Below are 15,442 nucleotides of genomic sequence, written 5' to 3'. Positions count from 1 at the left end.
AGCCGAGAACCATTGGTCGCAATATCTGGAGCTCCCATTGGTAAACCAGGTTTGGGTTCCGCCTCCTCTTACTTTGGTACTTCCTATTGGATGGCGCTGGGAAAGAGCGCATTCTGGGAGTTATAGTCACCGAAGGAATATAGCTGCTTGAACTGTGTGGCGTGGGTTTGTACCTTAGGAGGAGATGAATGGGAAACGGCCAGCTGAGCCCAACCCGGGCCGAACGGGGAAAAAGAGAAAGAAGGAGGTGATGGTGGACTTTTCGGACGCTGTCACGGAGCGAATCTTGAAAGAGCAGGTGGCTGAGGCCTGGAGCCGCAGGACGCCCTTCAGTCACGGTAACCGGGTGCTATGAAGGGGGAGCCGCTGCGCGGGATCAGGAGGCCTCTGAAAGTCCTAGCACTCGAGCGGGAGCACAAGCATAGAGGCGTTGGAGAGAGCGTGACTTTAGCCACCTCCCACCCTCCTGCCTGTCCTGCTGCCCTAGTTTCATTCCAAGTTCAGTTTGGATCTAGAAACCCGAGAAAGGAAGAAATGTAGGCCGGAGAGTTTTGGGAAGTAGAGGGCGTGAAAGTTCATCAATGAATTTTGGAATCAAGGACTACTGAGTTTAAATCCTTAACTGGTTGTGCGTCGTTAGCAGTGGGTTAACTTATTAAAACCATTTCCTTCCTATGTAAAATGTGATAGCTAATAAATACTATGTACCTCTTAAAGAAGTTGAATGAGATTAGTAAACTAATGCACGTATGTTTCTATGAATGTTTTCCTGAAGAAGAACCGGTATACATTTGGACACGTATTTGGGTGTCTTAAATGATATTTTCCTCTTAAGATAATGCTTGGTTGTCCTATGATAGTGTAGCCAGAGCATTTGAGCTGCTAGTAGCCGGCACCTGAGCATCTTGGTATTTTATGTCAATATAGTTCAACTACATGACCTATGAAAGCAAACGTGTGTTGCTTGAGGAAGGAACCTACAATGAACGATTCCAACTTCAGTTTCACATATAACCTTATAGGATAAGAAAGTGGCTTAGTGCGTCATTCTTTCCCCTCTAAAGTTTGCCATGATTTTTGTTCAGTGAAGTGTTTTGAAAAGGGGAGTACTGGAAGCTCTGAATACACATAGAAAGTGATAGCCCCCAGATGTAGACAGCTGCCTAGGTTGTCTTAGACCTAGGCAAGGGTTACACTGCTAGGAAAACAGCAGTCAGTAGCTGGTTGGCATTCGGGACCTGGTTCATGCCAACACTGTTGTTAACTATACCAGGATGCATTGTTAAAAAAGAAAGCCCAGCTGGTGTGGCCCAGTAGTTGAGAGTCGACCCATGCACCAAAAGGTCTCCAGTTCAATTCCCGGTGAGGGCACATGCCCAGGTTGTGGGCCTGATCCCCAGTGGGGGCATGCAGGAGGCGGCTAATCGATGTTCTCTCTCATCAATGTTTCTGTCTCTCTCTCCCTCTCCCTTCCTCTCTCTTTCAAATCAATAAAGAAAAAAAAATTTAAAAAAAAGAAAGTGATAGCTCAGTGTTTAAAGTATAAGCTCTGTACACTCAGGGACTTCTCAATTTCCTCATTTGGGGGATGGAGGTAGTGATCATGTCTACCTTAGAGTTGTGGAGAAGATTAAATGAGATAATACATGCAAAGTACCACTGTGTTTGGCACTTTGTAGGTGGTGGTAGTGATTATTAGAGGGGTACATAATCTAACCCACCAGAGGAAGTGGGTAAAATGTTGAAATAGAAGTCAAGGAATTAAAAGGGGTTATGCCTGAACTGTTTGTTTGTTTGTTTGTTTGTTTGTTTGTTTGTTTGTTTTAAGGCCTAATATTTTAAGCACAGTATCATTAAAAAGTTGTATTGAGTGGGTAAAGAAAAAAGGGAAGAGCTTATAATTCTTTCCCCAAATCTTAGACTTTAGATACTACGTTTCTGAAAATTCATGACCATTCCCTTTACTATTCTCTGTACGATGCTACTCAGGGGTCAAAAATACAAAAGAAAAATAAGCCATAATGTTTTCTTTCCAACAGAAGCCATTGTCATGGAAATGGACCCCTTTCTTCACTGTGTGATCCCAAACTTCATCCCAAGCCAAAACTTCTTGGAAGGGCTTCAGAAGGAACTTTTGAACTTGGACTTTCATGAAAAGTATAATGATTTATATAAGTTCCAGCAGGTATTTATACCCTTTTCCATTAGTTCTTCCACTTCAGAAACTTGTTATTTGCAAAAATCATTCATTACCTTTAGACTTGAGGTTTTAGATCATGTTTGCCTTAGAGGGTCCTTGCCTTGATCTTGTTAAAAGCATTCATTCATTTAACATAAGTTTGCTGAGTGAGTGTTAACTAAGTGTTAGGTGCTATAATTATTATATGGGAGTTTTTGCCAATTTCTGCCATGTAAGACTTTAAAACCTAAAATAATAGAGGGGATAGTGATGGTGACAGTCAAGAAATATGGTAAGCCAATAAATAAGTACATTAAGCACATTTGGGGGAGTATACTTAAGAGAGTTGTACATTGGAAGATAATAACCATTTAAATTTTTGAGTTTGTGTCTTGATGTATTAAGTGGCGTGATGTATTGCAGCATGCTCTCCATTGCAGTATGTTCTATATTGCGCACTTTCAGATGGTTAAAATGATCACTCTGTTATATGAATTTTATCTCGTGAATTATGTCTTCAGAGCTCGGGCTCTTAACCACAGTGCTAGACTGCCAGAGTGCTCACTAAACTCCTGTGTGTATCTCACATATGAAGGAAATCTGTTTGTTCTCTTTTCATGATCAAGTCTGATGATTTGAAGAAGAGAAGAGAGCCTCATATCTGTGCTTTAAGGTAAACAAGTAATCATATTTGCAGGGTGCCTAATATGTGCCAGGCTGACTAATAAATGCTTTATCTGTTGACATTATTATCCCATTTTGTAGAGGAGGAAGCAGACTCTGAGAAATTAAGTAACTTCTTCAAGGCCACCTAGGTAAAAATCAAAGGAGCTAGATACAAACCCGAGTCTGTCTGATTCCACTGTCCACATTTTCGATGATAAAATGTTTCACTTTGTTAGTAATCAAAGAAACAAGTTAACATTAAAGGTACCATTCTTCACATAATAGGTTGGCAAATATTAAAAACAAAAACTCCAGTGTTAACAGAAGTTTAGATACCTTTCTACACTGCTGCAGTGTTTCTTAGAAGTGGTTTTGAAAGATGTATCAAAACCCTTAAACTTAGGCTTGTGATTTTGTAGTGTAATTCTACTTATAAGAATTTATCCTGAGAAAATAATTAATGATGTGTTCTGGGAACATTAGTCCTAAACTATGCAATTTTAAAATGAGGAAGACTCTGGGGAATGGATCTCTTAAATAAACTGCAACTTCCAGGGAAAAAAAACAATGTGTCATATACCCAAATGTAGTCCATACTATGGCATAACAAGTTATCTTGTTTGCATTTCTAGGAAAATTCTGTTTGAAGATTTCCGGGCTTGGCTTTCCGACATTTCCAAGATTGAGTTGGAATCAACCATTGACATGTCCTGTGCTAAATATGAATTCTCAGGTAAGAAAGATAAAACCCTGAGTCTGTAAGATTTAAAGGCTTTAACTAAACAAGAGTAGAAAGATAGTATCTAGTGTCCCTATATGTCATTAGGATCTTAATAAGGAAGATCTGACCCAACTCACATACATAAATGCTTATGATATTGGAAGGTACAAGGCAGTGGTTCTCTTTGGGAATATGGTGAAGGCTATTGACCATATTTTCAGAAAAATGCTAATAATGCATGTATATACCAACTTTCCATACATTATGGGGAAATTCAGAGGTGATAGTGTAAACTTTCCTCTTAGACTTCTTAGGGAACAAATGTCTCCTTTAATGTCATTTTTTCTTTTTTCTCTTTTAAAAATTTTTGAAGGTAGTAAAGTAAGTGAATACACTCTTAAGGAAAAATATTCAAATAATATAGAAATATACAGTATAAACCTTGATTGTCCCCTTTACCTGTTCCTTGTCCACCCCCACCCCCCACCCCCATCCCTTTCTCTTCAGTGGTATCCATTGTCACCAGTTTGGGGTCCCAGTTCCCTTTCTGAGCATATACATGTCTTTTTTTTTTTTTAATCCTCACCTGAGGATACTTTTCCATTTATCTTCAGATAGAGTGGGAGGGAGAGAGAGAAAGAGAAAGAAACATCCATGTGAGAGAGACACATCGGTTGGTTGCCTCCTCATGACCCCGACCAGGGCTGGGACCAAATCGCAACCGAGGTACGCGCCCTTGACCAGAATCGAACGCACAACTTTTTGGTCAGCAGGCAACGCTCTAACCGCTGAGCCAAACCGGCCAGGGCATATACATGTCTTTTTGAAAACATTTGATATTTTTTTGCCTGGAAGGAAAAATGTTGGGTTTTGTTTTGATTTGGGTTTAATTTCTGTCCTGGAAGTTTAACTTGATAACTTTTTGAGGATAATTCAGTGATATAAATGAGGAGTCATATTAAATGCCCTTTTTTATTTGTAGTTATTTCACATTTATTTTCTTTATCATTAGAAACACACCTAACATCAATACATTTCTTTAAGTAGATTACTTTAAAAGGTGTCTTAAACACACTTTCCTGAAAATTTAGATAACTGGGCTTCCTGAACAGTGACAGAAAAACTACATTGTAGTGTGTTTTCCTCATAACCTTTCCGTCTACAGTTCCAAGAAAAATCCAGACATACATAGATTTACTAACACCTCTTAAAAGAGAGAAAGAGAAATGTCAAAGTGTGTCCCCACAAACCTCCTTTACATTTCTAGAAAAGAATATCTATGTAAACATGGTAGTTTCCAACATACTTTTGTTCATCCAGACTAAGATCCTGTCACTAACATTCCAAAAATCAGAACTCTTTAAAATATGTGAAACAAAAAAAATATGGAACACTTCACGAATTTGCATGTCATCCTTGCTCAGGAGCCATGCTAACTAATCTCTGTATCATACAAATTTTAGTATATGTGCTGCCAAAGCGAGCACTATATGCCTTTTTAACTTTTATTTTTTTTCTTTTTAACATGAAGTAATTTCAAACTTATAGAGAAGTGGCTCGCTAGTACAAATCACTTTTTCCTATTTAACTTGAAAGTAGGTTACGGTTATGATGCTCCATGAATAACTTCAGTAATTCCTACAACAAGGACATTCTCCTACGTGATAGTAATAAACCCTCAAAACAGAAAATTAAGATTGATGCATTATTTCCTTCTAATCCACCAGCTCCATTTAGTGCCATTATTTGGTCCTATACAACAAAAGGATCCAGGCCAGGACTGCACATCACATTTACTTGTCATATCTCTTTAGTCTCCCTCAATCTAGAACAGCTCCTCTGTCTCTCCTTGATTTTCATGATCTTGATGCTGCTGAAGAACTACAGAGGAGTTATTTTGTAAAACTTCCCTCAGTTTGGGTTTCTCTGGTGCTTCCTCAGGATTAGATTCAAGCCATGCATTTTTGGCAGGGATATTACAGAATTTTGTGTTCTTTTTACTACACCCTATCAAGTGGTACAGTTTCTATGTGTTAATAATGTTGCCACTTAATTACGGTGGTGGCTGACATCAAGTTTTTCTATAGTGAACTTGTCCTTTTTCTGTTTGTAAGTTAACTATTTTGTGGGAAGATACTTGAAGATTATGTAAAGTTCCCACTTCTCATCTAACTTTTACTTGTTTTATTTTTATTTTTTTTTATTTATTTATTTTTTTTATCCTCACCGGAGGACATTTTTCCATTTTTTGTTCAGGTAGAGTGGGAGGGAGAGAGAGGAACAGAGAGAGGGAGAGAAACATCGACGTGAAAGGGACACATCGAGTGGCTGCCACCCGCACAACCGACCAGGGTCGGGGACAAACTGCAACCGAGGTACATGCCCTTAGCGGGAACCGAACCCGGGTCTCTCAGGACCGCAGGCCGACGCTCTAACCGCTGAGCCAACTTTTACTTGTTTTAACATCCACTGATGTTTCTTGCTAAATTATTACTATGTAGGTTGCCAAATGGTGATTTCTGCAATAAAGTCATTTCTTCTACTGTAAGACAACCTTTTCCTCTCCCCATTTATTTATTTATTCATTTATTTATGTTAGTGTGAATTTCTGGATTACAATTTATGTAATGGGCTGTTGTCACTTAAAGTGACGTTCATTTTATTCGATTTGATCAAGGGAGACCTTTAAACTGACTTGTGTCCTTTAGATATGTTTTTGCTACTAGGGTATCATTGCTCCTGGACCCTTTGAGTGGAAGAAAATAGCAAATATATGTATGTATGTACATACTCATATGTACACGTAAACATACATTTACATGTGTTTGTATTTCTGTGTAGATATCTTTGTGAATATATTTGTGAGACTAAATTCACACTGATTCCTCCAGTTCCAGTTCAACACCATAGGGTTCATTCTAGAGTTCTCCTTTTCCATATTTGTAATTCTCTTCTTCAACAGTGAAAAACCTGAGTTCTGTTATCTTCAATAAGTTTATTTATCAAAACAGTCCCTCTACATGTGAATGATTTCATTTCACCACAGCATCCCTTCCTCTCTCATCCTGCATGGCTCCTACCTTGCTCAGCCCCACCTCATAGGTTTTAGAAGTTCAACTCAAGAAATTAATTGGAACAAGTACAAAAAGATCTTTCTGCAGTAGTAGCCATTGAAACATTCTTTCTTAATAGACAAGAAATTAACATAGATTTATAGGGGGAGAGAGGTTATTCATAATCCATAGAGTAGAATAACTATGCAGCCATTAAAAGAGATGACAAGTATATATATATATATATATATATATATATATATATATATACACACACATATATATATGTATATATGTATATACACACACACACTGATATGGAAACACACTTGCTATGTAGTAAAAAACAAAAACAAAAAAACAGCCAGTGTGACTCAGTGGTTGAGCATCAACCCATACACCAAAAGGCTGCCGGTTCAATTCCTGGTCAGGGCACATGCCCAGGTTGTGGACTCGATCCCCAGTGGGAGGGCATGCAGGAGGAGGCCAATTGATGTTCTTTCTCATCAATGCTTCTATCTTCCTCTCCCTGCCTCTTTCTAAAATCATTAAAGAAAAAAATTATTAAAAAAAAAAGCAGACCACAAAACAACCACTGAGGATACTATATTTTTCAAAAGCAAATACATGTATGTAGAAAAAATATTGGAATATGTAAAAATATTGTTAGTGATTCTCTCTGGGCCTAACCACTTATGTACTCTTCCGTGTTTTTAGAGTTGACAGTTTTATTTCTATAATTGTAAAAGAGGAGAAATCAGTGTCATTTTTTAAGGCTGGAGGAGCTGACATTACAGGTGAATGTCAGATGGGCTGACATAAATGCAGGGTCAGGTCCCAGCTGCTCCTTGTCTGCACAGGGATATGCAGCTGTGCATTCAACTTACAGATGCCCTTCTCTGCCATGATGATGAGCTGGAGGGGCGCCGGATCGCCTTCATTCTTTACCTGGTTCCTCCCTGGGACAGGAGCTTGGGGGGCACCCTGGACCTATACAACGTTGATGGTAAGACATGTGCTGCTCTTCAACACCCGTAGCCACTTCCCCATCCTTATGCACAATGTCTGTACTCCTCCAAGGAGATGGCAGCCACTGATTACAGTGACTACTGTAGAAGTAATTAATGCCAGCCCTGACAGCCACCTCCCTAAGTTGTACTTGAGATAATCATCACTCCGAGATAAGTTAGTTGATTTAGATGAGGAGTATTCAGACCTGACTTCTGAATATGGACTGTGGAAGGGTAGTAGAGAGCGTGTTCAGCTGCCTATGGCTCTGAGTCTGCCGGGACCTATCCATTTGATAGGAAGTTGGGTTATCGTAATGACTAACCCCCGAGGGTGACTCCAGGAAACTTTCAGCCCTCATCCAAATAACAGAGGGCCTGGCCAGTGTGGCTCATTGGTTGAGCATCCACCCATGCATCAAGAGTTCGCCAGTTCGATTCCCAGTCAGGACACATGCCCAGGTTATGGGCGTGATCCCCATTGGAGGTGTGCAGGAAGCAGCCAATCGATGTTTCTATCTCTCTCTCTCCCTTTCTCTCTGTAAAATCAATCTAAAAAAAATAATAGAGGAATAGTATAAAGAAGAACAGCTGTCACCTGGCAGAACTAGCAAATATAAGTGAAACAGCTGGAAGGGGTAGTGTTTTAGGATTGGAAGGGTATATACCCTTAGAAATCTGCGGATTGTCAGGATGAAACAAGGTGGTCTGGAAGTGGTAAATGATAATGACATATTTATGGATGTGTTCTCTCCTGATGCAGAACACTTTCAGCCGAAGCAGATTGTCAAGTCTCTTATCCCTTCATGGAACACACTGGTTTTCTTTGAGGTCTCTCCGGTGTCCTTTCACCAGGTAAAGATTGTGAGCTGCAGATGTGTACAGCACTAAAGATCATGCCTTTTAGTCACCCATTATCTGAACATGACAGCTTCCTGTTGGACTTACCTGGCCAGATTGTTTTCATACCGAACCCGAAGAATCCCTAAGTTAATGTGCCTTGGCTGGTAATCTCCCTCCTTGTGCTTCAGGTTGATGTGCCGCTTGTCTTGTCCTTTCAGGTGTCTGAAGTCCTGTCTGAAGAAAAGTCGCGTCTGTCTATAAGTGGCTGGTTTCATGGTCCTTCACTGACCAGGCCTCCCAACTACTTTGAACCTCCCATACCTCGGAGCCCTCATATCCCGAAAGATGTAAGGATAAATGCCTGTTGTTAGATTCTTATTTTAGCAGCTGTAGCATATCATTTGTTTTTGTGGTTTTGAAAGTGCCTATTCCTGATAATGAAACTAGACTTTGAGCTTTCCCTTCTTTTTCTTAGATAACTGTGGACAGTGTCCTTCTCAGGCAGTTTCCTAGCACTTTAGGTTGAACAGGGAGACAATTCCAAATTGAGGATTTGTACAAGCTATTTTACTATTTGAAATGATGTGAGAACAAAAGTAATAGGAATTAACTCACTTTTTGTATGTGCTGCTTCTTTGTAAGCATGAAATTTTGTATGAGTGGATCAACCCTACTTATCTGGACATGGATTATCAAATTCAAATTCAAGAAGAGTTTGAACAACAGTCTGAAATCCTCCTAAAGGAGTTCCTTAAGGTAGGTCCACACATCCTGTCCAGTATGTCTTGTTTTGGCGTACAATCTCGTTTCTTGGATGGGTGAGTAGACATCAGCAAAAGGGTTTTTTTGTTTTGTTTTGTTCCTAGTTGGAATGTTTATGTCATCCTCTACTTCAAATAAAATATAGAAATGATGTTAATAAATAACATTAGTATCTTAGTGGGTTAAGAGTCCCTTGGATATTCCCGTTCTCTAGAATCTTAACAGTACACACACACACACACACACAAGGGAGGGGGTGTCTTCTATACCAAGAGAGAGTTGTGTGTCATTCCCTTCTTACTCATCTGATGATTATGGTGTGTACTGTGACTTTTAGTGATAGATTGCTAATTGATCAGCACCTATTGATAAGTGTTTGGCAGTGATGAGGCAGCACATTATAGTGGAGAAAGAGCAAGAACAGAAGTCAGATAACCTTATATTCTTGTCCTGGCTCTGATTTACTAGTTTGACCAAATCACTCAATCCCTCTGAGCTTTATTTATTTATTTATTTACTTATTTTTGTTTTCTTCAGATAGAGTGGGGGGGGGGGAGAGAAACATTGATGTGAGAGAGACATCGACTGGTTGCCACCCACACAATCCCAACCGGGGTGGGGACAAACTGCAACTGAGGTACATGCCCTTAGCGGGAACTGAACCCGGGACTCTCTGGTCCATGGGCCAATGCTCCAACTGCTGAGCCAAACCGGCCAGGGCCCCTCTGAGCTTTAAACCTGCCTTGTCCATCTTGAAGAGTGGTGAAGGCTAGACGAGATCATGTATGCGGTGCTTCACAGTTGACCCTGAGTCCCTTGGCATCACAGTTCCAAGAGCTGCTCCTCCATGACAAAAAGTTGAGGCAATTCATACTGTCTCTCTCTCTGTTGGGGTTTTATAGCTGGCATTAGCATATTAAGGAATTTGAGAAGTATTATAGAAAATAAACTTGTTTAACCCTATGTAGTTCAGCTTAACTAAATGACGTTTTGGGATCCTTTTCCAACTTATAGCTGATAGGCCTACTGTTTCAGAACACTTTTTGGGAGACTGCATTAAGCAAGTACCTAGAAAGCTCCTGTGGTTGGTAAATCAGTACTTCTTGTACTGAACTTGACATTTTAAGTTTAGAGTGTTGATTAAATGAAGGGAATGAGCTGAGGCCTAGAGAATCCACTTTATTATACAGATTTTTGTTGTAACGACATTGACTGTTTTGCAGTTTAACTTTTCCCCCTCAGATCTTATGAATTAAGAGTCTGTATTATGATCCTCATTTTATAAATGAAGACATTTGAGAGGTTAAGCAATTTGACATAAGATAAATCACTACTTAAGGAAATGGCCCAAAGTGACATTTGGGTCTCTTGGCTAAAGCATGCTGACAATTTATCCCATCTTTGCTCTGGCTTCACCAGATCAGGACTAGGGAATGGTGTGAAAGGGATGAGAGCCAACTTACCCCTTTAGGAATCAGCCAGATGATTCTGCAGAGCTATGACACCTTCAAGACCAGTGTGGGGTTACAGGGAGATTTGCTGATTGATGCTTTATTTGCTCTTTTTCCAGCCTGAGAAATTTGCAGATGTCTGTGAGGCTTTGGAGAAAGGAGGTGTGAAGTGGAGCAGACGAGGGCCCCCTAACAAAAGGTAGAACCAGCCCATTGTCCAAGACATTTGCTTCTGCGTTTGGCACCTGCCTGTCTGTCTGCAAGGCCCACCTCCAATAATAGGACACTTGCCCTAATGATGTCTGGTTGCCAGGGACATCCAATAGCAGGCCCAAACAAAATCTCATCGTTGTAATTCATGCTTTAGTAAGCTTTGCCAAGAATTAGGGAGAGAGGTACCAAGCTAACAGCTTTTATTCCGTGAGTAATTTTACATCGTGGCTTTGATGAAAACTGCTATTGCTGCTTTCCAGGTTTTATGAGAAAGCTGAGGAGAGCACGCTTCCTGACATACTCAAGGACTGCATGACATTATTTCACTCCGAGGCACTGTTCTTGCTGCTGTCTAACTTCACTGGCCTGAAACTTCACTTCTTGGCCCCTTCAGAAGAAGATGAGATGGATGACACAGCAAAGGAAGAAGCAGCCTCTGCTCCCGATAGCACTGAAGAAGGGACGAGCTATAGCTCCTCTGAGCCAGAGAATAATCCAGCGGCCATCAGCAACAACCAACAGAGCAATGAACAGACAGACCCAGAGCCAGAGGAAAATGAAGCCAAGGAAGGTAAGTTGTTATGACTTGTCCTGGTTTGCCTTAAGCATTTACCATTCAATCATTTATTCAACAAATATTTCATGAGCATCTATGGTTTGCTAGGTCCTGTTTCAGGAGCTGGAGAACAAAATAGACAAGGTCCCTGCTTTCCTTGAGCTTACATTCTAAAAGGAGAGGATAGAGATTAAACGTGTATACCAACAACTAGAAAATGTCAAATAATGACAAATGCTGTGCAGATCATTTTAATAGGGTATGTGCTGGGGAATGGCAGAGTGACCTTTTAGGTAAAGGGGCAATCTGGAAAAGCTTGTCTGAGTTGCTGTCAGCTAAGCTCAAATCTGAGTGGCAGGAAGTATCTTCAGGGAGCACATTCAAGGTAGGAGGAACAGCTAGTACATTTTATTAATACCCATGGTAGAGAGAAATGTGACTGGCTTTGCCTAAAATTACTCTCAAACACAAGAACAGGGGGAGGGGAGAATCAGTGGCGGGGGGGGGGGGCATCTGTAACAAAAATAAATAAATTAAATTAAAAACACACACACACAAGAACATAAAGGAGAGGGAGGTGAGCAGCTTATTTTTGCTAAGAACCAGTAACAGATAAGAAAAACTTGCAGGAATTTGGACAAACAGGGAGAAGGAATTATTAAAAGTAGAGAAAAGAAATGTAAGAGGTAACACTTCTGTGGGAATTTTGGCCACATTAACTGAGCAGCTACAAATTCAGCTTAAATGTTACAGCACCTATGAAATCAGTTTAGAAAGTCTGTTCCCCAGTTCCTCTTGTCAGTTTTCCACTCTGATTTCTTGAGAAGGACCCTGTGCAGTTAAAAGAGCAAAGATAAGAGAGGTGGATACCGTGGAAACGAGACCCGCAGTGCGAGGTACTGAGCACAAACACCACCACTCGGGTTCTGTAGTCTCCCATACTGACTGACCTGTCACTTTGGTCACCACAGATTTAGAAAAACCAAAGTATTTTTCTACTTCTTTTCCTTTTTGGTTGTTTTAATGGGAATCTGCAACTTGGAAGAAAATTTATACAAGCAACCAAAAGGTGCTTTATTCTGTTAGTGAGCATCTGCTGTATGCAAGGCCCTGGCCAGAGCCAGGGTGGAATACAGATGTAAATGACAAAGGTCACTGTTTACTAGTTTACCTTCTTAAAGAAAAGCTATAAAGCTTTTTAAATAAAAACTGAGGCAAAGTTTGCAGTGTTGATGTTGGCATAGCTAAGCACATTCAATAAGATAGATATCCAGACCTGAAAATTTTAAGTTTTTGGTTTTTAAAAATAATAATAATAACATGTCAATTTCAGAATGTTTGGAAAACAAACAATTGTCATTCCCTTGCAATCTAGCAGTGATATCAAGGTTGTTTTAATATTTTCCTGGCCTGTTTTTTCTTAGAATCAAGTGTTCCCACATGCCAGGGGGAACTGAGGCATTGGCAGACCGGTCACTACACTTTAATCCATGACAACAGCAAGACTGAATTTGCCCTGGACTTACTTCTTTACTGTGGCTGTGAAGGTAGGAGGGAGGATGGGAAGCAGTGAATTGTTTCCTTAAGGGGCAGTCTCTCCTGCCTGCCCCTCTCCAACTAAACCAGTTCAGAACCATTTACCTTGTCACGGTGTCAGATCACAGGGACTCAGTGTTGGAAGGGATCTTAGAGGTCATGAATGTCAGTCTTCCAACTCCAAGTAGGATTTATATCTTTGACCAGGGTATGGGAGATGGACCGAACCATAATTTCCCTCCAAGAATGCTGCCCACCCTGATCTACAGCTTTTACGTTATTGTCCTAAGTTTTACATTTAATTCTTTGTTTTGTTATTTAATGTTGATTGAATGGTCAATTCAGGCTCATAAGTCATAGAGTCGGTTACTACTAAACTCCCAGATCCCCAGTTCATGTAGCATAGGAACAGTGGTTTAAGCAGGTGATGTAATACTTGCAGTGAGAGCTTTCTGAATGCTGTTTGTTTCCCTTGTAAGGCTGGGAGCCAGAGTATGGTGGCTTTACTTCCTACATTGCCAAAGGGGAAGATGAAGAGGTAAGTTGCTTCTTATAGCAAACTATCTTTTTAGTTCTTGAGGATGCTTTCTTTTTTCAAAAACCCAATTTTTATGACCTGCCAATGTCTTTAACTGATAAATCCATGTTGGTCTGCCTGGCAGTGGTCTAATTTGTAACAGAAAGTCCTTGGCATGGACTAAAAATGCTAAAGGATACTACCCTGAGAAATTCCAAATAAATTTAAGAGCCATGGTCCATTCCCATTAATCTTTCAATGTAATAAGAAATAAATGCATTGGGTAAACCCTTTCTGGATATTTATTGGAACGGGGTTTGTTGGAAAATGTCTTGACAGCCAGGGCAGTAGCTCTTCCTAGTAAAGGCTCTGCACTATCCCCTACCCCAGACGTTAATACTTGATATGGAAACCACCTGTTCAGTGAGTCATCGTTAAAGAAGAGAGTTGAGAATAAGCTCTATGTTCTGATGTATCATTGTATTTGCCTGTTTCAGCTGCTAACAGTGAATCCAGAAAACAATTCTTTGGCATTGGTCTACAGAGATAGAGAGACTCTTAAATTTGTCAAGCATATTAACCACCGGAGCCTAGAACAAAAGAAAACCTTCCCAAACAGAACAGGTTTCTGGGACTTCTCGTTCATCTATTATGAATGACAGGGCTGGGCAAGGCTGAATAAAAGAGACCCTTCATCAGTACTGGAGAGGCTGGAAGAGCTAGGCGTCAAGCAAAGAAGAGCTACAAGATGACCTGTCTGACACCGCTCTTAAAACTGCCTGGTTGTCCTTCAGTAGGACTCAGTGATTGTCCTCAATCTAGACCTTGAGCTTGGAGATAGATATATACTTATCTCTTAACTGAAAAAAGTTTGTCTTTTTCTTTAATGTTTAGTTCATTTTCCATATGGACTTCTCCAATGTCTTAAAAGTGTGGGGGTTTTTTGTGGTAAAATATATGTGACATAAAATTTACCATTTTAACCATTTTTAGTGTACAGTTCAGTGGCATGAAGTGCATTCACACTGCTGTGCAACCATCACCACCATCCATGTCCAGAGCTCTTCCATTTTCCCAAAGTGAAACTCTGTCCCCATTAAACATTAACTCCCCATTCCCCTTCCCAATCCCCTGGCAACCACCATTCTACTTTCTGTCTCTGACTACTCAGATTCCTCATGTAAGTGGCATATAATATTTGTCCTTTTGTGACTGGCTTATTTCACTTAGCATAAAATCAAGATTCATCCATGTTCTCGGGGATTATTTTTTATACTCATCCATGATTGCAGATTCTGCCCTTCCTAATGACACAGGGTTAGGAAATGACAACGTAACATCCTGTGCACGTCCCTTACACTTCCTCCCACTGCCTATGGCTGTGTCCTACTCTGAGTCTCCCAAGACATGTACTCACTCTTTTCTATAGTTTGGTTTAAACAAAGGAAATGAGCTTCCCTTTCTTTTAGATTGATGGTTCATAAATTTTTATTTTTAGTCCTCACCCAAAAACATACTTAGAGAAAGGAAGTGAGGGAGAGGGGGAAAGAGGGAGAGAAACATATATCGATCAGTTGCCTTCTATACATGCCCTGACCAGGAACTGAACAGGTGACCTGGTGCACAGGACAGCGTCAACCAACTGAGCCACTCTGACTGGGCTCATAAATTTCCTGTGTGCCCCTTACCTGAATATGCATCTATAAATTTTATAAATGTACTAATATTCAGTATTACTATAAAACAAACACTAAGTTTTAAAGGATGAGATTAAAAATAGAACTAGTTCTACTGTTACCTTCCCACCACCCACATAGTAATGGATTTCACATGCTTCCCATTTTGGAGACCACAATTTTCTAACCATAGCATAGTGACACTCAGGTGGGATTACAACTGCTCTGTTACTAATGGTTTACATTTCAAAGCTTGTCTTTT

General features: G+C 40.2%; 1 protein-coding gene and 1 non-coding gene across 2 annotated transcripts; one reads left to right on the top strand and one right to left on the bottom strand.

The window, feature by feature from the left end:
• The first annotated feature begins 110 nt into the window (after positions 1-110).
• Positions 111-14,707, top strand: OGFOD1 (2-oxoglutarate and iron dependent oxygenase domain containing 1). The gene is made up of 13 exons (XM_036274587.1): positions 111-338; positions 2,040-2,185; positions 2,806-2,852; positions 3,478-3,578; positions 7,509-7,625; positions 8,390-8,481; positions 8,688-8,816; positions 9,112-9,225; positions 10,802-10,881; positions 11,156-11,466; positions 12,876-12,998; positions 13,467-13,525; positions 14,002-14,707. The coding sequence occupies exons 1-13, from the start codon at positions 185-187 to the stop codon at positions 14,161-14,163; spliced, it is 1,635 nt and encodes a 544-aa protein (XP_036130480.1). The 5' UTR covers positions 111-184; the 3' UTR covers positions 14,164-14,707.
• LOC118639630 lies at positions 4,946-5,053 on the bottom strand. Its single transcript, XR_004961212.1, has one exon. It is a non-coding gene; the product is annotated as a U6 spliceosomal RNA (small nuclear RNA).
• Positions 14,708-15,442: the final 735 nt, after the last annotated feature.

Source organism: Molossus molossus, unplaced genomic scaffold (assembly GCF_014108415.1).
Source record: "Molossus molossus isolate mMolMol1 unplaced genomic scaffold, mMolMol1.p scaffold_m16_p_21, whole genome shotgun sequence".
Lineage (NCBI taxonomy): Eukaryota > Metazoa > Chordata > Mammalia > Chiroptera > Molossidae > Molossus > Molossus molossus.
Note: the sequence above shows the minus strand (reverse complement) of the source record. Positions and strands in the feature narration are given on the sequence as shown.

Coding starts and splice junctions, on each gene's coding strand:
- OGFOD1 (XM_036274587.1), top strand. CDS start 185: ATGAATGGGAAACGGCCAGCTGAGCCCAACCCGGGCCGAACGGGGAAA. Junction 3,579..7,508: donor TGCTAAATATGAATTCTCAG/GTAAGAAAGATA, acceptor TTCAACTTACAG/ATGCCCTTCTCTGCCATGAT. Junction 7,626..8,389: donor GGACCTATACAACGTTGATG/GTAAGACATGTG, acceptor CTCCTGATGCAG/AACACTTTCAGCCGAAGCAG.